This window comes from Eumetopias jubatus, unplaced genomic scaffold (genome assembly GCF_037043125.1).
Source record: "Eumetopias jubatus isolate StellerSeaLion01/CBP00866 unplaced genomic scaffold, mEumJub1_p1.0 scaffold_12, whole genome shotgun sequence".
Classification (NCBI taxonomy): domain Eukaryota; kingdom Metazoa; phylum Chordata; class Mammalia; order Carnivora; family Otariidae; genus Eumetopias; species Eumetopias jubatus.
Window position 1 is genome coordinate 69,357,147 of NW_028274818.1, and position 25,239 is coordinate 69,382,385.

Consider the following 25,239-nt stretch of genomic DNA (forward strand, 5'->3'; position numbering starts at 1 on the left):
GGCCCGACGTGGGGCTCAACCTCAGGACCCTGAGATCCCGCCCTGATCCGAAACCAAGAGTTGGACGCTCAACTGACCAAGCCACACAAGCACCCCACCTTCAATCAGATTTGTTTTTTTAAAGCTTTTATTTATTTATTTGACAGAGAGAGACACAGTGAGAGAGGGAACACAAGCAGGGGAGTGGGAGAGGGGAGAAGCAGGCTTCCCGCCAAGCAGGGAGCCCGATGCAGGGCTCGATCCCAGGACCCTGGGATCATGACCTGAGCCGAAGGCAGACGCTTAACGACTGAGCCACCCAGGCGCCCCCAATCAGATTTTTAAAAAAATTCTCTCTCCCCACTCTCTCTCTAAAAAAATAAATAAAAATAAAAAATAGTTCTCAACATTTCTAGCTATTCTCAACAGCAGGTTTGCCCTGAATCACCTGATTATCTGATACCAGAAGCATTGCTTCTCCACCTAGTGAGACCTCTTATCTCCTAGAAATCCTCTGGATGAGTCATCTAACTGGCACTCCACCCAGGCGAAATGTCAATTAGACCTCTCCATCTGCCCCACTACCTACAGCCTTAATCTGCGCCCTCACCCCACAAGGACGCTCCTTTCAACCTCCTCAGTCAAGCATCCTTGAGTAAGAGTTGTGATTTTTCACTCAGCAATTCAGGCACCTACTGCATTATCCTTCACGTTCTGTCCCTGGTTGTTCTGACACAAAGATCATGCCTCTCAGGGCTTAGCAGTTAAGTCCACTCAGCATTCCAGAAAAGCCCTCCGGTTTCTGTCCTGCAGCAGCTTTGCACGCTCAGGTTGACGAGCTGGCCCCCTGGCCTCTCGCGTTCCCGTCGGTCTGGAGGGAATGTCGGGGACCACACACCAACGTCCCCACACTGTCTTTCCTAAGCAATTCAGGTAGTCTCTGGTCAGCTGAGGTGACAGGTGGGCCTCATGGCTGACGGGTCAAGGAAGCCCCATGGGCTCCTTCTTTCCTCTGGTCTATTTTCTGCATCTGAAATGAATCATCGTTAACGTGCCTGCTCTGAGCCCCCCACCCCAGTCTGATTCCTTGGTTGTGTCCTCAGCAGTGCCTGGCACAGAGACAGTGAACCAGCCCCTTGTACCCGACCCCCACCTCCTGACCCTGACCTCGGCACTGTGCTCAGTGCCACAGATGCCATAAGCCCTGCCCCTGGCAGAGTCACTCCTATGTCCAGACTTGTCCCTTTGCAATACCTACACCCTACTAGCTCAGGCCCTCGTATACTATGTACATAAGCAGATCAGGATAGGAGCTCTGTTGCCATAGAGACTGTAGCAGGTGTCCTTAGTGAGCAGAGTCTCAAGTCTGCTGATGCCCTGGCCCTCTCCTTCTGGGCGCTTCTAGGACCTCAAGGCAGCCTGGCAGCATGCGGCCGGCAAACTATTGCTGCACAGACGCGAATTCCCTGTGTGGATGTATTCTGAAGCCCGAAGATGACTGCGGTCACCTACGTATTTATCAGTTCTTATCTACCCACACTGACCACGAGCACGTCAGGCCGTCCCCCGTAGGCGTGGAGTCCCCTTTGGGATGGTGCACACAGCCCCACTCGCCATCTGCCCGTCCCCGCAAACTGCCGGGCCAATGGCTGCTCCTCGAAGGCCATTTCTTCCTGAGTCCACCGCACGCCATCTTTGTGAAGGCTTCGGAATCACCTCCTGTTCTTCCTGCTGCCCTGTGGAAACTTCCTTCTGGCTCATCCTCTAATGGACTCATCATTCAATCCATCTGTGGGATTTTTAATTTTGGCTGTTGTAGATCTTATTTCTTAAACCATCCTCTATGGTGGCCACTAGCTACATGTGCTATTTAAATGTCATCAAAATTACATGGATTAGAAGTGCAGTTCCTTGGGCACAGCGGCCGCGCTGCAGGGGCTCTTGCAGGGGTGCGACCGGGGCTGGGGAGCTGGGCAGCCAGCGTGGACTGGCACACGGCAAGGGCCCTGGAAGATCTCTCTGGCTGCCTGAGGTCACTACCTCACCGCTCCCTCTACTGTTGTCTAGAGAACCTGTCAGCGAGCCCTGAATGCCGCGCTGGAGAGAGCTTACGTTTATAGGCTGTCCGACACCCCATGTCTGGAGCTTTGCCAAGGCTTACTCTGGTGTCTGCTTCCGGTGGCCCGCACTCGCGTGTCTGGCCACCCATTGCTGTGGACTGGCCGCTGTTAGAACGTTTTCTGCAGAAGTCGCTGTGGGTTTGGATGAACTGCCTTCTGCCTTCTGCCAGACACCAGAACCATCCACACCCAATCTGAAGCTGTGCTCCTGGGGTGACTCTGGCTCTGGGTCCCTGCTTCCAGGTCACCCGGCCCAGTGCATAAGCACCCCTGGTCCGAGGCTGGGATGCGTGTCACCCGGCCCAGGGCAGAAGCACCCCGGTTCGAGGCTGGGATGCGTGTCACCCAGCCCAGTGCAGAAGCATCCCTGGTCCAAGGCTGGGATGCATGTCACCCGGCCCAGTGCAGAAGCACCTCTGGTCCAAGGCTGGGATGTGGGTCACCCGGCCCAGTGCAGAAGCACCCCTGGTCCGAGGCTGCGATGTGTGCCCCCAGCCCTGGGAGCTGACAAAGAAAGCCCCAAATTTCCCCAAATTTGACCTCAGAGTGAGAGATCCTCCCTGGTAGTCTGCTCATTGGATTTTCCTCTGTATGTTTAGTCTGGTCAGTTCTTGAACACATTTTGATCCTGAGAAATGTTTGCTTATATAAAAGTGGAGAGAACAATGTATGAACCCAAGGCTCCCATCACTCACCTCCACAGCGACCCCTTCACGGCCAGCCTGTCTCACCCGGGCCTCGCACACACCTCACTCACCTCTGCCGTCACTTAGAGGCAGACCCCAAGTGTGTGGCATGTACCTGGCCACCACAGCTGTTTCAGCAGAGAGCTGGTCAGGATACCCCGACCCCAAAAGCACCAAGTCCCGCCTTGGGTCAGGTAGGTAGGAAGAAGGGGCTGTGAGCACCTTCTCCCACGTGTCTTTCCTCAAACTCCTCAAGGTATAAGGAAAGCCAGAAGACTTCATCATTGTGCAAATAGTGGCCAACGCTGGCTTCGTCCTCTGCGTGCCCTGCTCACATCAAGACGCCCACGGAGGGCAGCTCCAGCTTGGACCTGGGTCCTGATTAGCGCTCTGCTCTGCCTAACCAGCATGTTCCTCCCCATTTTCTGCAGGACCTTCTGCTAGTCCTGTGGCCGTGCCAGAGGTCCTCGCCTGCAGAACCAGAGACAAGAGAAGCAGCACGCCTCTCAGGCCCCCATGCACTGGCGGTGGGAGCAAGTCAGGGCCTCACTCTAGACCACAGTGCTCCTGCAACAACGCCAGGAGAGGTGTGGGGATTTGGTTTCTGCTCTGCGTTTTTAAAAATTCTGTAGAAAACTGAAGAGTTACAGAATCTCTGGGAAGGAACAATAAAAATAAAGAGCAGAAAGGAGAAAGAGGAGTGACCTTTCGTGCCCTGCTCCAGCCCCTGGGCTCCCCTCTCCAGACAAGTGCACTCGTTGGTTCCCAGAGTACGTGACACGGTCGTCTGCTTACAGGTAAAACAGGTTACGACGGTGTGCTTGCCATACACAGCGGCTCAACATCCCCCTTCCCGAGACGAGGAGACAGAGGAGAGGCAAGTTAAATACTTCTGGTGCTGGGGCCTGTGATACGCTGATGAAAATGCAGGCGGGAGGATGAACGTCGGAAAGCAAAGCCCAGCCAGGCCCCCGACCCGGGACAACACCAGAGGGCCTCACCAGAGTTTGGGGAGAGGCCGATGCGGCCTCTTGTATGAAGTAAAAGCAGAGTGACAGAGTAAGGTGGGGTGGCCTGGCCTGGAAGACGGAAGACACAGGAGAGTGGGCCGCCACAGCAGGCAGACCTGGGATTGGAGTCAGGGACAGTGTTCCCACTTTAAAGCGGTCATCTCTTGGGGGCGCCTAGGTGGCTCAGCCAGTTAAGCGACCGACTCTGGATGTCAGTTCAGGGCATGATCTCAGGGCCCTGAGATCCAGCCCCACGCCAAGCCCTGCATCCGGCTCTGTGCTCAACAGGGAGTCTGCCTGAGACTCTCCCCCTCTGCCCCTCCCTCGGCCCCTCCCTCGTGTGCAGGAGATTGTCCCCCTCAGCCCTTCCCTCGTCCCCTCCTGCTTGTGCGTGCACGTGTGTGCATGAGATTCTCCCCTTCGGTCCCTCCCACTTGTGCATGTGTATGCACGAGTTTCTCCCCCTTGGCCCCTCCTGCTTGTGTGCGTGCACATGTGTGTGTGTGTGAGATTCTCCCCCTCTGCCACTTCCTCGGCCCCTCCTGCTTGTGCGCTCCCGTGTGTGAGATTCTCCCCCTCGGCCCCGCCCCGCTTGTGTGTGTGCACGTGTGCAGGAGATTCTCCCCCTTGGCCCCTCCTGCTTGTGTGCGCGCGTGTGCAGGAGATTCTCCCCCTTGGCCCCTCCTGCTTGTGTGCGCGCGTGTGTGCAGGAGATTCTCCCCCCTCGGCCCCTCCTGTTTGTGTGTGTGCGCGTGTGCACGAGATTCTCCCCCTTGGGCACCCCCCCACCTCTTGTGTGCGCACGCACTCACTCACTCACTCCAGAAAGAAAGAAAGAAAAGAAGGAAGCTGTCAGCTCTTATTATTAAATGGGAAAGCTGGCTGACAGGCAGGAAGGGCCAAGGAGGCGGCCCGGTGGTCAGCTCGTCCTTGCCTCGCTCTAACCCTGCCCCCCGTGCAGCTCCCCTGTCCTTGCCGGGCCGCTGGGCCGGGCTACTCAGTGACCTCAGGGAGGCCACCACGCCGAAGCGGCCAGTGTCCCAGGATTTGCCGTCTGTCCCTCCACCCAGGCGGCTCACAGTGCGGACAGACCCTCGGGCCCTGCTCCAGGACAACCTCACCCCACCACTTGCTGCAGGACGGAGGTAAGCCACCTCCCTCAGGCAGCTTCTGTGACTGAAGCGCGAGAATGGGAGCAGCGACAAGTACCTACCGCGGCTCATTTCCTCCCCAGCGCACTCGGCCCAGGACAGCCTTCAGGGTTCTGACACGTGACTCGAATGTGCACGGCCAGTCAGTGCTGGGGCCCGGGGCCCATGGGACCCCAAGGCCACTCGCTCCCTCACCTCCGGGCAGCTGTGCAGCAAGGACAGTCCCCGCAGACGGTCACTGGTGCTCGGGCCACGGTAAGAGCTACTCCGGTCACCGGCTGGTCATGCTGTGATACGGCCGGACTGACGCGCACAGTGCTCTCGGCCATCTCCTCCACCCCTGGCAATACCGCTGTCTACAGCTGCGTGCACCTCTCTCCCTGCTGAGTGCCTCTCTCTGGTCCTAAATACTCTCAGGCCTCCCCTGGGACTTTCTACTCAGAGTTAATGAAAATGGTCTCCACCCTTAAAAATACTTGACAAACGGCTATCTGCTTGCCGTCAGCAAACTGCAAAGGTGTGCACACTCTGCTGAGTGGACTCGCACACCACATCAGTTAATTTTAAGCTTGCTTTCTTTATCTTACTGAGGACCCAAGATGAAGAGTGGCACGCTCCAGTGACTGAGCCAGCCAGGCGCCCCACATGAGGTAATTTTAACTAAACTAACCAAAAGGAACAAATGCCTAAAGTGATTTCTGCAAAGTGAGAAGACAGCCCCCAGGGCGCCTGGTGGCTCAGCTGGGAGAGCATGTGATTCTTCACCTTCAGGTCTTGAGTTCAAGCTCCACACTGGGGTGAAGAGCTTACTTAAAAAGTAAACAAAAATAAAATAGAAATTTAAAAGTAGGTCAAGCTTCAAGCCATCCCACAACATCTCTTAAATACACCCGTAAGGGGTGCCTGGGTGGCTGGGTCATTAAGTGTCTGCCTTCGGCTCAGGTCATGATCCCAGGGTCCTGGGATTGAGCCCCACATCGGGCTCCCTCTCCCACTCCCCCTGCTTGTGTTCCCTCTCTCGCTTTCTCTCTCTCTGTCAAATAAATAAAATCTTAAAAAAAAAAAAAACTTACCCTGTGAGATTATAGAACCCTAAACAACACATTAACTCATGAAATAGACAAATTTAACTGACAGCTATTTGGACAAGACAAGTAACAATTTATACTAGAAACGGCACCATGTCAGTATCACTCACCTTCACAAAACCGACGGGGAGGGGCGTCCTGAGCTCAGACTCTGCCATGCTGTCACCAGCGCACACCCGAGGGCCAGCAGCCAGGCCAGGCAAGAACACCCATGACACATGACCAAGCATCCCCCTGCCCGTCCCAGAGCCTGGTCCTCACCAAGACCCGAGGGACAGTGGCCGTCAGCAGGAGCCCACACCTGTCATGGCTCTGCCCCAGCCCTTCTCCTCCAGTCCTAAAAGTCTAGTGCCCTTAGAGGAAGGCATGTAAACTGCTTTGTTAGAAACAGCTTTCCCGAAGTGTGATGCACCACACCACACATCGTTAGCGCACAGACCGTAATGACTTCTAGGATACGTCCACACCCGCGAAACCGCTGCCAAAAGCAAGACAATAAATGCTTGTCACCCCAAAGTTCCCTTGTGCCCCCACCTCCACTGCCACTAGCGGCTAGGAGGCGTTTTCTAGAACTCTGCGTAAATGGGACCACACAGGGGGCCATGTGCGCCCTTTATCTGGCTTCCTTCGCTGGGCACCTGTTCTGACATCTGTGCAGGCTCTGCTCTCATCAGCAGTCCATCTCTCCTCTGTGGGTGCTACTGCGGGCTACAGGCACCACGGCTTGCTTCTCTAGCCACCTGGCAACGGCCCCCTGGGTCGTGCAGGGTGCTGTTAGCCTTGGCTGGGGGTTTAAATTTCTGCATTTTTGCATAGAGCATATAAGGTAGAGATTTTCATGGCTGACATTGGCCTGACTCCTGTCATTTTTAGTGTAAACTTCTTGATGTTATTTGTTTTATGGGTAATAATACCTACATGTGAATGTGGGCACCATCCTCAAGCTCCCGCAGTAACACAGGTTCCCCCCCAGGTGCACAACACGGCACAGCTGACAAAGACCGGCACCCCCCCACACACACACACCTGCACTCTCCCAGTGGGAGGGAGTATGGGTCTAGACCCATACTGTGGGGCCGGAGCTCTTTTCCACCGAGTGAGAAGATCATCACCCACACCAGAGCAACATGGCCAGCCTTCGGATGGGGTTCTGCCCAGCATCTGGGTGTCACTCACAGGACGAGCCAGCCCCTACGGAGAAGGAGAGCCGGCTTCCTAACAAAGCAACGTGCTCCAAGAGTCCTGTCTTCTTACAGAGCCTTCAATGCCATAAAGAAATGACCAAGACAAAGGCACCAGAAGGGTCGGGATGGACGTTTCCTCATTTCAAATTAACCTCTTTACAAAATGCAGAGCACCAGCCTCCCGAGAAGACATACTTCTGTGCTTCTCCAGCAGCAGACACGACTTCAGGCCATGATGCCCACATTCACACATAGGTATTATTACCCATAAAACAAATAACATCAAGAAGTTTACACTAAAAATGACAGAAGTCAGGCCAGTGTCAGCCATAAAAATCTCTACCTTATATGCTCTACGCAAAAATGCAGAAATCTGGCCCCTACACAAACCCACAGCCAAGGTTAACAGCACCCTCCAGTGACTCCCCCACATGCCCCTACTTACACATCCATCGTGAGCTTCAGATGACGGACACTTGAGTCAGCACAGGGGCAGGAGCAGGTATGGCCAGAGGCTGAACAGACAGCCTTCCACCGACACAGAGACCACAGAGCACATGGGCCACCCCTGCCGGAGCGCAGAGATAACTTTGGTGGGAGGAGATGGAAGCTGAATGAGTCACCTGGTGGCTCCAGGTGAGAGCTTCCTGCTCGGCCATCATGCTATCTGTGCATGAGGTTGCCCATGGTTACACATTCCTGCAGGCACTTTATTTATTTTTATTCTACAGTTGGCACACCCCACCCAACACAGGGTCTGGGTTGTGCAACATATCAAAGGCCCTTTATGGTCAAAATCAAACAGTAAGATGGGAGGATGTGTGTTCTGTGAACAGGCAGAGCACAGACCGAGTCAGGTGGCCCACTTGCCCCCCATCGCCAGAGGTGGGCAGAAGAGAAGACTAGCTCTAGAGTGGCTTCCGGGGCCAAATCCCCCTCACCACCACTCACCAGCTACTGACCTTGCTCAAGCTGCCATTCGTCTCCTGCCAAGTGCAACGACAATGGTTCCGAGTGTCTAAGGAATGGCACACACAGCATTTGCTGAGGTTCAGCATAAGATGCAGAAAGCCCTCCATACAGACCACGACTGTACTGTCCTGGCACCGTGTCCCTCACATCCAGAGAGAGAAGCCCTGGACGGGAAAGCCTCCAGGCAGCAGTTAAAACCCATCATTCCACCTAATTTTCCGTAAGAGTCAACATGAAGGCGAACAAACCAGACTCGAGGCTCTGGTCAGAAGCACGTGATACTCATGGGAGCCCAAGCCCTGGAGGACAGGTCCCCAGGACAGGCGGCAGACAGGCAGGACCCCCTAGTACCACTCCCTCTGTGCCACACTTCTTACACGGAGCTGTGCTCCTGAAACCAGCAGCTCTTCCAAACAACTGTGGGAGACACACATGTGGGCCACATGGATCAGGACCAGATAAAGATCTGTTTGTGCCAAGAGGACTCTAGAGGGATCTAGATAGAACAGCGCTATCTCTGAGCAGTGGGACATTACATCAGTTTTGGCTCATCTGTATTTTCTTATTTTCCTGCACTAAACGTATCTCTTATATGACTTTGACAATAACATGTCTCGTGATTGATCTGCGCAGAACGGTTACTGAAATGTGCAGAACGCACGTGAAGAGGACTGAGAATCAGTAAGCACTGAACAGAAGTCATTCATGGAACTTCCTAATGGGGCTCCAGCATGATGAGCTAACTGAACTAGACACGCTGCCAGTCTGCTCAACATCAGTGGTATTCTCTTCAGGGCCTGGACTTACAGAGATGTTTCACTTCTGATTTTCAGGTTCTCATGGATCGGATGAACAGGAAGGTTAGCAACGCCTGAGGGGTTCCGTCTGTGAAGCCTCTGCCTTCGGCTCAGGTCATGATCCCAGGGTCCTGGGATGGAGCCCCGCATCGGGTTCCCTGCTCCATGGGGAGCCTGCTTCTCCCTCTCCCTTCTGTTCTCTCTTTCTATCAAATAAGTTTTAAAAAATGGCAGATCACATGTCAGACTCATAATGTCTTTAACACAGGTCGGAATCAGTCCATAATCCAAAACAAGATGCAGAAGCTTACAAATGAAATCCCAAGATCCCACAAAGCTGGGAAGAAGACCTATTCTCAGCTTTGAAGCTACAAGACCAAAACAGTGACTTTGGAAAAACGTGGTTTATTAAAAATAATTTTTAGGGGCGCCTGGCTGGCTCAGTCGTTAAGCTTCGGCTCAGGTCGTGATCTCAGGGTCCTGGGATCAAGCCCCAACATCGGGCTCCCTGGAAGCCTGCTTCTCCCTCTCTGACTCCCCCTGCTTGTGTTCTGTCTCTCTCTGTCAAATAAATAAAAATCTTAAAAAAAAAAAGTTAAAAAAAAGTTATTGGATTTTTCTGCTTATGAGTTTTCTCTCACAATGTTTCAAAAGGATTTTCTCTTTAAAGGGTTTTACTTTATCCAAATGAACTTCACAGGACCACCTAATGAGAAAGCCAAACTACAAAGGATCCATGCAGTGTGCTCATATGTAAAGAGAACGTATAATGACAACTGCGCGTGTGGGAACGTGGCCGGGGACGCTCTTATTCGCCCATCTTTCTTCACCGTGGAAATGTTTTTATCTTTAAAGCATCTCCAACACAGCCCCATGTAGTGTCACAGAACTTTACATTCCAAAGCAAATGAAATTTCAAAGAACCAAGGTACAAGTCTGATATTCCTTCAATCCTGTTCCCTCCATTGCTGGATCTCCAACAAGGCATGTCTGCCACTGGCCTCACCCCAGCCCCACCTCTACTTTAGAACACAGCGCCAGGCCTAACACTGCTATTTCCACACCAGCAAACAGCAGAGGTTGCCTTGAGGGCAAGTCCTGGCCGCACTGCTGGGAACTCCAGGTAAGGGGGAAGAGGGTTCCAGCATAGGCACACCTACGGGCCTCTGCTTTCTGTGCCCCCAGCAAAAGTACCAGGGACACAGGTTCAAAATGTCTGCATACTTAGCTTGCTGATGAGAGCTGAATGCTAAGCATCTTTGTGTTGGGGCATGCACACATGGACACACGGAGTTGAGTCTACCTGGCATGTTTCTGCTGGGCAGCGTTGTTATCTGCCAAGACCTTGAGTTTGTTCCTCAGCTAGTTATGTTCATCTTCTTCCCCTGCAGTGAACTTGGCCACCAATCCATCCAATCATCTTTGTCACATGGGGAATGGGGCATAAACTAAGATGGATAAAAGCTATGTAATTCAAAACACAAAGAAAATCCTAGAAATGTCTGCAGTAATTAATAAAGTCATCTTAAGTGAAAAATGAATATATATGCAAAAGATCCAGAATTTATACTTAATATACACCATACTCTATGTGACCGACCTAATAATTTTAGGTCATATCCATTTCTCATAAGAAAATCCCTACTTTGGGGTACCTGGGTGGCTCAGATGGTTAACCATCTGCCTTCAGCTCAGGTCATGATCTGTAATTATGTTAAATATAAATAAACTATGCCAATTAAAAGGAGACAATCTGGATTTTTAAAAAAACTAACCATGGCTTATAAAAGAAATAATTTAAATATAAGAATATAGAAAAGTTGAAAATAAAAGATTAGAAACCACGTAAGTCACACAAATATTAACAAAAGAAATTTGGGACAGCATTACCAATATCAAATTAGATTTTAAAGCAAAAAACATCAGTTACAAAGAGAGAGATTTCACAACAATAAAAAGGCCAACCCATAAGGAATATATAACTCTAAATTTGTATGCATTCAAACTATGGTTCAAAACACATAAAGCAAAATCTAACAACAATAGTACAACACCTGAAACTAATGTAACACTATGTTAATCATACTTTAAAAAAAACCTATAAATAAAATAAGAAATAGATATTAACATTCATAATGGGAGATTTTAGCCAATAAACTCAGCCTCAACATTCAATAATAGTGGTGCTAAACATTTAAGTCATAGCTTGTTCCTGTACACTTAATAAATCAGAAAGAATGTCTTTATCTGATTTTTTTAAAAAATTATCTACTTCTTTATCAAAAGTGAGAGGTCAAAAAGGTAAAACCAATGCAGAGGCAGCTAGTGGCTGTCACTATAAATTCAAGTAGCAGCTTCCTTAATAAAAGACAGGATCCCCAAAAGATGATGTGAGTGCCATGGTTCAAGTGCATAAAGCCAGCAAAGTCTGAGTCCTGCACATATTTTTTAATAGCTAGAATCATTTCAACTCAACACATATTTATCAAGAGCAGACCTGCAAACCACTATCTTAAGCCAAGAGATACAAATAAGACAAAGACACAGTCCCTTCTCAAAAGACTTTGAGTTGGGGCGCCTGGGTGGCTCAGTCGGTTAAGCGTCTGCCTTCGGCTCGGGTCATGATCCCAGGGTCCTGGGATCAAGCCCCGCATCGGGCTCCCTGCTCAGCGGGGAGCCTGCTTCTCCCTCTCCTACTCCCCCTGCTTGTTGCTCTCTCTCTCTCACTCTCTCTCTTAAATAAATATATTTAAAAAAAAATTTTTTAAAGGCTTTGAATTATTTAAAGCTAAATTTGAAAGTCGTTTCAATATACTTTTACAATTTCCCACTAACCACCACTCAGGATCACCAATAATCTCTATGCTGGTAAACTTAATTGACTGTCAGCCCCCACCCTACTTCACCTATTAGCAGCATTTGACAGCTAATCATTCCATCCTTCCTAAACAGTTTCTTCGTTTGGTTTCCAAGACGCCACACTCGACTGGTTTCTTCCTTACTCATCTCCCATCCCTGAAGTCTCGACGGTGGAGTGTCACCTAACTCCTTTTCTCCATCTGCACACACTCTCTGGCAATCTCAGGGCTCAGGGCTCTAGGTGCCATCCATACACTGACAACTTGAGAGAGAGAGAGAGAGAGAGACCAAAGCAGAAAATGCAATGGCTTTTTTAACCCCGTTAAGAAATATCGAACCCACCTCGCGGAGCTATGTCCCACTACTCTCCCTTCCAGCCCTCTGTTCCAGCCATGCTGCCTTTCTCACTTTTCTCCCTCTACCTAGAATCACCTTCCTCCAGGTACATGGTTTGTGCTCTCCCTTTCTTGAGGTCTTGCTCAAAAGTCATCCTCTAAAATGGGACACTCTCTGGCAACACTTTGTTAAAATTACAACCCTCCCCCTGCCCCTCACTGCCCTTTCTCACCTGCTATTTCACCACAGTACTTATCACCATCTGGAACATTCTATATTTTACTTTTTTCACCTTTTATCTCTCCCTGTTGAAATAAAATGTAAGCTCCATGAGCAGAGGGATTCTGTCTGCTTTGTTCACTGGTGAACCTCCAGCTGCTAGAATAATAGTTAGCACAAAGTACTCACTGAATGAATGCATCTGTATTTCTGTCAACTCTCCTTCTAGAAGGGCAGCTGTACTGAGCTACACACAGCAGAGATATCTTTCTTTCCCTGTCTGCTCAGACACAACTTTTCTTGGACATGTGTGTACCGCTGCCCTTTACTCTCCTTTTGTTCTCCAAAACATTATGATCGGAGAATAGTCCACTACCAGAATGGGGATCAACTGTCCCCTCTAAGAAGAACAAACAGTCCTCAGGAAGATCCAGCAACAAACCAAGAGTCACACAAGAAGGAAAAACACCAGCTACATCTACCCCAAGACTCCAGCCCTTCAGCTACATCAGTACGGGCAAGCCTGACCCACTGGGAAAATGTGCTCCAAGAAGTTACACATATGCATAGGATTTTTATTCACTGAGTGATCTCAGGGTATTACAGGCATCCTGAATGAATTTTCACAAAAAAAGAACTCTTTCGCAACGCTGCCACCTCCAAATCATATATTTTACAGTAATCACATCAGACCTCCGCTAAACTGCACGCTCACATCTCCTTTTCCTTCACAGATTTCTTCTCAGAATTCTCTTACCTTTGCAAACCAGGCCTAGCTCTATACATACAAGGGGCAGTCTTCCTCCCACATACATGCAGGACTTCTTGGCAATAACCAACCATACCTCCCTACTGAGGGAAGACAGAGGGCATGATGCTAAACGACAAGAATTGTTTGAGCAGCATGTGAGGGGCAGGCAGGCCTTCAGGGCCCTGTCCTCGTCACATCCAGCACAGTCACACAACTCCTCCTCACACACTCCTGTAGGACATCGGAGACAATCTCTGGAAGAATGAAAATCAAAGGCTCCGATTTAGGGAAATCAGGTACAGGGCAAGACATTACAGGGACTAAGACTGAAAATTGAGGAACTAGATGAAAGTGTGCATGGGCACCTGGGAAACCCCAAATTCCCTTATCTGTTCAGCTCCAGAATCCAATAGCCAGCCCCCACAAAAAGGGGGGACTTAGAGCATCCCTCTCAAGGGGAAGCAATTCACCCCAGAAAAAAGACTCCACAAAGAAAGCCCACTGGCAGCATGAACACTGAGTATACCACTCAAAAAGGCCGGCTTGCATGCAGCTTTCTCTAGTGCCTCACTTTTACTTTATTTTTTAAAGATTTTATTTAGGCGCCTGGGTGGCTCAGTTGGTTGAACGTCTGCCTTCAGCTCAGGTCATGATCTCAGGGTCCTGGGATCGAGCCCCGCATCGGGCTCCCTGCTCAGCAGGAAGCCTGCTTCTCCCTCTCCCACTCCCCCTGCTTGTGTTCCCTCTCTCACTGTCTCTGTCAAATAAATAAAATCTTTAAAAGGGAAAAAATAAAGATTTTATTTGAAAGAGAAATAGAGAGAGGCAGACAGAGAGCACTGCCCAGTGAATGGCAGAGGGAGAGGAAGAAGCGGACTCCCCACTGAGCAGGGAGCCTAATGAGGGGCTTGATCCCAGGACCCTAGGATCATGATCAGAGCAGAAGGCAGATGCTTACCTGACTGAGCCACCCAGGCACCCCTGGTGCCTCACTTTTAAACAAGAAGGAACAGCCAAGGATCATCATTTGGGTAAAACTTCCAGCAAGGAGGACAGAAACCAAAACAAACCATTGAGAAAGGAACTAGGAAGACACAAAGACTATCCTATGCAGAAAGCTGGGCAAACAATAATTAAGAAGTAATAACTAACATCTCCAGAAAGATTTTTTTTTAATTTTTATTTATTTATTTGACAGAGAGAGACACAGCAAGACAGGGAACACAAGCAGAGGGAGTGGGAGAGGGAGAGGGAGAAGCAGGCTTCCCGCGGAGCAGGGAGCCCGACACAGGGCTTGATCCCAGGACCCTGGGACCATGACCTGAGCCGAAGGCAGAAGCCCAACCAACTGAGCCACCCAGGCGCCCCTCCAGAAAGATTTTTTTTCTAAGATTATTTATTTATTTAATTTACTTGACAGTGAGAGATACAGTGAGAGAGGGAACACACACAAGCAGGGGGAGTGGGAGAGGGAGAAGCAGGCTTCCCGCGGAGCAGGGAGCCCGACGTGGGGCTTGATCCCAGGACCCTGGGATCACGACCTGAGCCGAAGACAGACACTTAACAACTGAGCCACCCAGGTGCCCCAGTTATCAGCCTTTTGGCATTACTTGAGTTTTTCCTTGCCTCCATATTTTTTCAGAAAAATTAAAACTAACTTAAAATACTGATTTAGTAGTGCAAACATTAAGATCTAAGATCATATGAAAAGGAAACATTTACATGCATCCTTCTTAAAGAAAAAATAGGCTTTTGAATATAGCATATAATTTAGACTTCCTTGCAACATACTTTTGTATATATTTCAATAGCATATTGTCTATAAATATGTTTTATAGGAATTTGGAAAATGTAGAAATAAACACAAAGAAGAAAATAAAAAGCCTACGTTCTCCAACTGTACAGAAAAAAAATCCCTGTGCAATCGACCCCCACAATTGGACATTTGAGTTATTCTGTTAGCTATCACAAGTAACCCTGCAAGCAACATTCTTTACGACTTTTTTTTTAAGTAATCTCTACACCCAACATGGGGCTTTGAACTCATGACCGTGAGATCAAGAGCCCTATGCTCTACCAGGTCCTCCTTTATGATTATTTTTAAATGTTGGTTCAAGGGGCACCTTGGTGGCTCACTATTCAGTTAAGCATCCAACTACTGATTTTGGCTCAGGCTGTGATCTCAGGGTCCTGGGATGAAGTCCTGTGTCGGGGGTCCATGCTCAGCACAGAGTCTGCTTGAGATTCTCTCTCTCCCGCTCCCTCTGACCCTCCCCCACATTTGTGTGCACGCATTCTCTCTCTCAAATAAATAAATCAATCTTCAAATGTTGGTTCAAGAGAAGACACTGGCACTATAGACTGAAGATGAGTAAAGATCCAGAGGGGGTCAGTACCAAAAACAAACAAAAAGCATTTAAATAGCTCAAAGTGCACAGAGTTGGATGAGCAGAAGGCCCAGGAATGGACAGAGAGCTCCCTGCTGCTGGGGGGCTAATGATGATACCCACCCTAGCACCTAGCCACCTCTGTCCCTTGAAACCAGAAGAGCCAAGTCCAGTTGCTACGTGAAGTTTCAATGGTTCACAGAGAAGGCTCTTGGGCCAATACTGGAACCCACCCAGCAATGGGAGTCCAACTGCAGAGGGGACATGGAGGGGCAAGGCTGAGCCCCTTCACGCCTCTTTTGTGGGCTCTCTGAAGACACTGAAGTCAGGCAACCAGCCTCAGTCCCACAAAGGGACTGAAGAGATAATACTGAGCTGTTTCCTCAGATCAAACACTTTCTAGAATTAACAGGCTCTAAAAGGACCCCGAGTGGCTCACTAAACTGAGCATTTGTACTGATGTGACACGGGGGGGAAAAAAAAGCAACACTGATTCCCCTCTACACACAGGTGTGCACCCTCTCATGTAGGTCCCAGACTGGAGAAAGAATTATTAGACTGCCTTGCTTTCCTAACTGTACTACCACTACTCACCCAAATCCCCATACTTGTAATTTCTACACGGTATACTGATGTAAATGAAGTCCAGACTGTAGAAAAGATTACCAGAGCTGGTGAGTAAGAGTCAAATTCAAATCTCTGTGACACTGGGGCACAAACCTGCGAATGGGCAGTGACACCAAGCAGCTGACCTATAGGTATGGCTCAGTTCCAAGAACTGCACACCAGGCCAAGCACATCAAGCCCACACTCTCCTAAAATAGCTGCAGCTGCACGTCAGAGCCATGGGCAGCGCAGTTCACGCAAAGGACGCCGGTCAACAACATTGCTCGTCAGCTCTCTACAGGCACTTCCCTTTCATAAACCCACTGATACAGAGGTCAAGGCAAAGAGGCCTCTCTATTCCAGAATTCTCCAGTCTGATAGCTAACTGCAGATATTTTGCTGGACTCTGCTGAAACCTGTTGAAGACCATGGAGTTTTATATGACTAAAGCAGAGAAAAAACACTTTTAGACCCTCCCGTAATAATTTAAAAATTTTAATGGCCAGCCCTACCCCACTGACAGATATATGAAATGCACACAGCACGTTGGAGGTCCTGTGATGGAGTCCAGCACAGGCATGCGTGTATCATAGGAGCTTAGGGTTGAGTCGGGGTGCACTGGGAAGTCCCAACAGAGTTGGAAGAAGGGATGACACGATCAGACTTGCACTTAGGAAAGACTGCTTTGGCGCTGTGGGGAGAAAAGACAGAGGCCTAGGTAGAAGGTTCTGTGGTGTGGCGCCTGGGGGGCTCAGCCGGTTAAGCGTCGACTCTTGATCTCAGCTCAGATCTCGATCTCAGGGTCATGAGTTTGAGCCCCATGTTGAGCTCCATGTGTGGAGCCTACTTAAAAAAAAAAAAAAAAAAACATGGTTCCAGGGGCACCTGGGTGGCTCAGTCGTTAAGCGTCTGCCTTCGGCTCAGGTCATGATCCCAGGGTCCTGGGATCGAGCCCCGCATCAGGCTCTCTGCTCAGCAGGAGGCCTGCTTCTCCCTCTCCCACCCCCCGCTTGTGTTTCCTTGCTTACTGTCTCTCTCTCTGTCAAATAAATAAAAACATCTTTTAAAAAAATAATAAATTAAAAAAAAACATGGTTCTGTAGCGGCCCAGGAGGAGGAGGTAGGAGCCAGTGTGCAGACAGCAAGAAGCAGAGGGATATAGCACACATTGGGCAGGGAACCAGAACTTGCTGCTGTACCAGATGTGGGGGTGAAGGAAGCAGGGATCCGGTGGTTTGGGTTGACCTGGTAGATGGTGGCACCGCTGCTGGAGGCTAGAATGATTACAAGAGGAACAGGTTTGGGGTGGGGAATTACTATGCCTCCCTTGAAGGAAATATGTTATTAAAATCTGAGCATGTCATATCTTTGAAACCATCTGTAATTCTGATACAAACTTCACCAACATCTAACAGACAACGATGAAGATGATGAATATGAAGAAGAGCCACCAATGCAAGAGCTGAAATTTACCGAGCACCTGCTCTGTGCAGGCACGGGCTGGTCTAATCACCCCCAGGCGTTATGACACGGAAGCCCTACAACAACCTCATTAGGCTGGTAGCACTTCATCCTCCCCATTTTACATATAAGCACAGACAGATACAGCAACTTTCCCACCATCACGGACCAGAAGGCTGACCTCACGAGACACTGCCTAGTGGAAAAGTCATCAAGTGAGGGGTCACTAAGCTAAACCACCAGGCTTCCTGTTCTCCCCACCCAGCTGGCAAGGTGAGTGAGAAGATCTGCACACTCCTGACTCGAGAACCCCACAGCTGCATACTAAGATCTGTCTGAAAACATCTCTGGTCACCTACCCTGGGATCATCTGTTCGGTTAAAGAAATTCACCCAGCTGAAAGAGTCACACATCTGGAAGATGACAAGGAAATGGCAACAGGGCCATGCTCTCTCCCTAAGCTTCATGCCCCTCACAGAGGAATCACAATCACTGCCATAGACTAAGCAGGGGAGGACTTCAGGGAGAGCCAGATTTTAAAAATGAGCTACTCTCCATCACAAATGGTCTAAAAACTCACCAGTGAAGAGAATCTGCTGGAGGTCCAAAGCAAACAGGCCTACGGGGCCATGCCCTTACAGCACCCATGGGCGCACACTAAAGCCAAGCCGCCACCACTAGAGACAACGCCTAACACCCCCCCCGACTTGAACTCCAATCAGAAACCCAAAATCAATCTTACTTTTCTGCCTTCCATGTGAAATTGTATATATCTGGGGCATTTCCTCTTTTTACATTTCTTCTCTTGACCTTTTAAGCCATTACCAGAAATACAATCAAAAAAGCCAACAAACAGGTCAGACAGTTCCTCAGCCAAACTCCGAAGGGACCTTGGAGAGGAAGGGCCAGTTGTCCGACTTTTACTTTTTTATTTATTTTTTTATTTTTAAGTAATCTCTACACCCAATGTGGGGCTCAAACGTACAACCCCGAGATCAGCATGCTCTGCCGACCGAGCCGCCAAGCACCCTGGTTGTCGGCCCTTTAAGTGCTGAGTTGCTCCCGCTATGAAGGGTATCCATGGTCCACTCTCTGGCCATGACCATGACGACCAGCCCTGACCAGCAGCTCCTCACTGGGCTCACCAGGAAGACACAAGAAAATACCTGAGACCCTGTCCTTGGGGAACTTCTCAGCCAGTGAAGAAGGTAAGGGTAGTTAAGAGAAATGGAAAGCATTTGCAAATGTCAGTCATCAAATCCAGCAGCTAAGGCTAAGTGTGGATGGTTCAAGGGCCGAGGCAGGTGACCAACCAGGGCCAGGAGGAGAATGTGACACAGGCCCTCCCACATAGTCCCTGAACGCACCTGGGGGGCCAGGCCACACTTTTTCTTTTTAGAGATTTTATTCGTGGTGCACCTGGGTGGCTCAGTCGGTTAAGTGTCTGCCTTCAGCTCAGGTCATGATCCCAGGGTCCTGGAATCGAGCCCCACATTGGGCTCTCTGCTCAGCGGGGAGCCTGCTTCTCCCTCTCCCTCTGCCTGCTCGTCGCTCCCCCTGCTTGTGCTCTCTCTGTCAAATAAATAAAATCTTTAAAAAAAAAGATTTTATTCATTTATTTGAGAGCACGTGCACACTAGACAGGGGGCAGGGGGTACAGAGGGAGAGGCAGAAGCAGGCTCCCAGCTGAACAGGGAGCCCGACACGCTACACAACGTGGGGCTCGATTCCAGGACCCTGGGATCAGGACCTGAGCCAAAGGCAGACGCCCAGGCGCCCCCATGCCACATGTCTGATGGGGGAGTAAAACCTAAGCCTGCCAGCTATGTCTTACAGCCCCTGGGCCCTAATGCCAAATCACATGCATCATCGGACAACCTTTTGTCAATTCACACCAGCTAAAATGGTGGGTGTGAACCAACCAAAGTTATGTTCAAAGTTCATGGACTATGGCAACAGAGACTAGGAAAATTTGCAGAGACACAGAGAACAGAATTTGCAGAGACACGGAGAGCAAGGAATTCTGGGATCCCTTGGCCCAGGGGCTCAAAAGGACCCCAGCTGAGCAAGATAAATGCAGAAAAAGGACAGGGGCACGGGTGTTTTCTGAGCTTTGAGAGAGACCTAAGCATAATGCTGATTTAACTTTTCACAAGTTGGCTGTATGAAGAACAGCCACGTGCACACCTGTATGGCCAAATGAAGGCTGACACTCGGGCCTCCTATGGGGAAAGAGCTGTGCCCGGTCAGGGAGGTTGACCAACACCAGAGAACATAATCGGACCAGCCCCAGGATGGAGAACCTATGGGACGGTGGGGCTCAGGTCAGGAGACCCTAAATAATGGCCCTCCAGACACACTTCTCCATGAAGAACCAATGCTTATGGGAGGCACCTGCTGCCCACAGGAAGTGCATCCCCCAGTAAGGAGATTTCCAGGCCAGCCCCCCGGCCCCCTTAGCAGCAGGCAGCACCCGCCCTCCTCTTCCCTTTCCTTTGGAGGACCATGTCCACCACTGGGGAGCAATGGGCACCTTCTGTGCCTTCTGGTTTACCCTACTTGATGAGAAGCCCAGCAGCACAGTCCCAGGCCTTTGCACAAAGATTATGCTGGCATAGTCAGGACAGAGGCACACAAAACCCGTGGCCATACAGAGGAAAATGCAGGACCTCCTTTGAATGCTGGGGGCAGTGTCTGTTTACAAAGCAAGGGAGCCCGGAGCCCAAGATCACTACAGTAACCACCTCCAACCTGCCAGCAAAACTGGCCAAGGGAAGGCAGAGACAAAGAAGAGAAGCAGCAGTTTCTTACAAAACTAAATGTGCTCTCACCTTATGACCCAGCAATCGCGCTCCATGGTGTTTACCCAAAGGAGGTGTAAACTTCTGTCCGCACAAAAACCTGCACCACAGAAGTTTACTGCAGCTTTATTAATGATTGCCAGAACTTGGGAGCAATGGAGCCGTCCTTCAGCAGGCAAGTGCATAAATTAACTGTCGTCCATCCACACAATGAACTATCATCCAGTGCTAAACAGAAATGAGCTACAAGCCATGGGAAGACACGGAGTAACATTAGGTCACCAAGTGAAAGAAGCCAGTTAGAAAAGGCACACGCTGGGGGCGCCTGGGTGGCTCAGTTGGTTAAACGACTGCCTTCAGCTCAGGTCATAATCCCGGAGTCCTGGGATCGAGTCCCACATCAGGTTCCCAGCTCAGCGGGGAGGCTGCTTCTCCCTGTGACCCTCTCCCTTCTCGTGCTGTTTCTCTCTCTCTTGCTCTCTAATAAATAAATGAATAAAATCTTTAAAAAAAAAGAAAGAAAGAAAAGGCACACACTGTATGATTCCAAGTGCACGACGTTCTGGAAAAGGCAAAAGCAGTTTCCTGGGGTTGGGGGAGAGGAAAGGATGAATAGGCAGAGGCAGAGAGAATTTTCAGGACGGCTCTGTACGACACTATGATGCTGGTTCCGCGTCACCACACCTTCATCCAGCTCCCAGCGCACCCAGCGCCAGGCACCAACCCCGACGCAAACTGCGGACTTTGGGTGGTAATGGTGTTGATGTAGTTTTGTCAGCTCTAACAGACGCAATGCTCTGGTGCAGAGTGCTGATAATGGGGGAGGCTGTGTGTTTGTGGGGGTGGGGGTGAGGGGAAACCTCTGTACCTTCCTCTCATTTTTGCTGATAACCTCAAACTGCTCTAAAACAATAAAGTCTTTGAAAGAAAAATGGCTGGAGTCCAGATCAAACCACATCTGAAGCTGGCCCTCCCTCTGGACTTTTCATTGATCTCAGTCAACCAATCCCCTTCACTGTTTAAGCCAGGGTGGGCTGGACTTTCTGTGACTTCCAACCTAGTGCATCCTAAGTGCACACCCTTGCCAGACAAGTAGAATGTGCTGGATGCCACACCCTGTCAGTAGTAGTAAATGATGACCCGGACATCAGAGATCCGCCACCCACAAAAGCATCACAAGCAACCTCCAGCGGCATGGTGCTCGACTGCAGATGGGACTCTCAAAGTCCAGCCTTCCTCTGCCACCAGCAGCTCCATGACAAGCAAGTCAAAATTAAAATGTACCACAGTCCTCAGAGCTCAACCCACTTAAACAAGTGATGCCAACATATTCTATTAATTTAAAAGCAAAGGTTGTATATTATAAATAGAGCAAACCAAAAAAAGAAAAAGCCAAGTTGCTGTTTAAGACTGAGAACTAAGGGGCGCCTGGGTGGCTCAGTTGTTAAGCGTCTGCCTTCGGCTCAGGTCATGGTCCCACGGTCCTGGGATCGAGCCCTGCTTTGGGCTCCCTGCTCAGGGGGAAGCCTGCTTCTCCCTCTCCCACTCCCCTGCTTGTGTTCCCTCTCTCGCTCTCTCTCTCTCTGTCAAATAAATAAATGAAATCTTTAAAAAAAAAAAAGACTGAGAACTGAAAAAAGTGCAGAATGGGGCACAGGAATTTTTTTTTTTAAGTAATCTCTATACCCAAACTGGGACTGGAACTCACGACTCCAAGATCAAAAGTCACACTCTCCACCAACTGAGCCAGCCAATTCTGATTTCTGATTTAAAAAATTCCTGAGCCCCAGGGCGCCTGCCCGGCTCAGCTGGTAGTGTATACGACTTGATCTTGGGGTTCTATGCTCAAGCCCCACCCTGGGTGTAGAAATTATTTAAAAGTAAAATCAAGAAAGAAAAAAAGACAAGAGAAACAGAAAGGAAGAAAGGAATCAGAATTGAGCTCAAAACTTTCCCCCTGAAGCCCAGGCCTCCAATTTAATCCCCTCTTAAAACTGTTCTAATTAAATCATTTTAGGTTGGGTTTTAAAAACTGTGTCAGGGGGCGCCTGGGTGGCTCAGTCGGTTAAGCGTCTGCCTTTGGCTTGGGTCATGATCCCGGGGTCCTGGGATCGAGTCTCGTTATCGGGCTCCCTGCTCAGCGGGAAGCCTGCCTCTCCCTCTGCCTGCCTCTCCCCGTGCTTGTGCGCACTCCCCCCGCCCCCGTCAAATAAATAAATAAAATCTTTTAAAAAATTAAAAAAATAAAATAAAATAAAAACTGTGTCAGTTACTAGCCTCACTTAGAATAATTTTATGGCAAGTTCTGCCCTAAAATCTTGCTATATCAATCAATAGTGTTTAGCTCAAGACAATGAGCAAAAGGCACACAAAAATTACTTCAAATGGTGTACCTTGGCTTGAATCACATCACTTAAATGATATTTAAACCTTAGAAATGTTTAGTCCTGTGTTTATTAGCAAGTAGCCAGTTTCTCTACCACCGTAAGCTTGAAGAAATGATCCAGGTTTTAATAACACCACAGGGGAGGAGAGGATTCTGACTGCTGATTAAATCAGCAAGGGTCAGGCGGATACGGATACCCCACTTTGAAAGTTTCACAGGCAGGTGTCCCCGGGACCAGCTACAGGGAAATGAGTGGGAAACAGAAGTGCCCTGCCAACATCTGCTCGCATGGGCAAGAGGCTCCAACCCACGCCAAATAAATCTCCAGTAAGCACAGAAGGGACTACCGAGAAAAGAGAATGAAGATACAGGTTTCCCAAGCTGGAACAACCTCTTGACTGCACCACTGGCACCTCTCAGGTTGCAATGTGGCTGTATGCACAAGTTATACCCACAAATTCTAATGCCACTGGGAATGGACCACAGAACAGCACTCACGTTGTCAGCAGAGGGGAGAAGGTCCACCCCTAGAACTACATTCACAGGAGGTTCCCAAAGTGCTCTGACAATTTGCTGCATGGCAGCCTCCTGCCAACGCTTCCCAACCTCCAGGAAGAATCTTGGAAAACTGTCACAAAAACGGTCCAGAATTCTCTACGGATTGATGCTTTTGCATGTCCACTCCTCTATCAGGCCACAAGGATTGCATCAATGGAGTAAGCCCACCTCCTATGCGAGAGGGTACAAACGTTACTGCTAAAGGGTAAGTTCGAATGTCAAGACTTTAAGACTTCCAAGACCTTTAATGGGATACAAAGCCATATACTATTTAGACTGCTCTTAAAAAAGGGTCCTCAACTCACAAATATTAAAAACATTTAATGACAAACGTGAAGGTATCATGAAGAAGAACGAACACCACAACTCACCCCCAGCAGCAGGAGCATACCCACTTGGGGGCTGAGGGACAAGACTGCTCCTTCCCGACACCTTTCCCTTGCCAGTTCTCCAGGTCTCGGATGTGGGCACAGACACGGACGCCCTGCATCTGACTCACCTGAATTCTCTGCCTTCGCTGTACCGTCTACTTGAGGAGGCCCGCGGGGCGGCCGTCTCCAGAAGCAGCTTCTGTGTGAGCCTGCCAGGGGGAGCAGGGTCTCTGCCACTGTCTTCATCTTGGTCTTGGTCACACTTCCATTCCTCATCTTCGTTCAGAGTGGGCAGGTATCCAGGTATGCCCTTCCCTGTCCCTGACCCAGAGCTCTGGTCACTACAGAGCTTCGGGCTCTCCGAGCCTGTCCTCGTATATTCCAAATAAATATCAGACTTGAGGAAAGAGGGGTAGGTGTTCTCTTCCATGGTGGACTGGATTTCTGTCTGGGCCTGGTCAAACATGGCAGGATCAATCAGCTGCTTCATGATGCAGTCCTTTATGAAGCTCTTGGTAGCTGGCTTCGTCTGCCTGGACACGATGCCATTGTTATCAAGGATATATTTGCGGTAAATAGCTTTGGCCAGCTTCAGCCTCTTCTCCTCGTTTGAGTCACAGGGCTCCAGTTTCCTGAAGCCGCTGCAGGCAAACCAGAAGTCCAGCAGGTCAGCACAGTCCTCCTGCTTCAGGAAAGTCCGAAACAGGTTTATCCCATCTTGATCGTCCAGTAAGGAGTGCAGCGACTCGGCCCACTTCAAGTACGGTGGGGTGGGTGAGGCGCTGCCCTCAGGCTCGTACCCCAGGTCCAGATCCGAGCGCCTGGGAGTGGCTGCTGAAGTCTCACCTTTAACCCCGGCACCTTTCCCGGAGCAGAAGCTGTGGCTGACAGGCCTGGGGTCTGTGGACACCAGTTCACCCTCCTCACCAGGCACTGGGGGTCGGGGGGCATCTTCGGTGAAACTTGTTCCAAGGTCCAAAGGGAAACCCTGCTCTTGGATATTCATTTTGGGACTCTGTGCGTCAATGAACAATGAGCGCTGCACCCTAATACATCAGTACTTATAGCTCCAAAGTGAATCAATCTGTCCTGTTGAAACCATTAAGAGGACAAGGATTAGGAAAGGTGGGTCCATGGAAACATGACCACAGAGGTTTTCTCAAGACAAGACTCGTAATGATGCCCACCCGCTCGAACTCAAAGCCAGAAATTCAGTTTAAATTTTCAATCTTTTGCCACAAGGTTTGTGCTATATTAAAACAATTTCTGGGAACTTTTAACTACAGGAATGCCTCCGGATCTAAAAACTAAGCACCCAGAGCAGGGAGAGTGCCATTCCCTCAGGTGTCATTCTGTGAGAACATCATGGAGACTAGCAGCCTGGGGACCTCCCATCTTGCCACAACCAGTCCTTCCCTGCAAGCTCCAGAGAGGCAGGAGGACAGGAGGAAAGAAATATGCTTTCTAGTCCTCCTGGCTGTATAAACTTAGATGAGAGCTGGTTCCTCCCATGTAAG

The 25,239-nt window shown here is 49.6% G+C and overlaps 1 protein-coding gene across 2 annotated transcripts in view; it reads right to left on the minus strand.

The window, feature by feature from the left end:
- AXIN1 (axin 1) overlaps positions 1-24,811 on the minus strand; it is a 51,342-nt gene extending 26,531 nt beyond the window's left edge. The window contains exon 1 of one of the 2 annotated variants that reach the window (XM_028111621.2): positions 23,851-24,811. In XM_028111621.2, the coding sequence (XP_027967422.1) occupies positions 23,851-24,728 (878 nt within the window). In that variant the 5' untranslated portion in view covers positions 24,729-24,811. The remainder of the gene's footprint in view (positions 1-23,850) is intronic. The other variant, XM_028111622.2, reaches the window with a different exon arrangement.
- Positions 24,812-25,239: the final 428 nt, after the last annotated feature.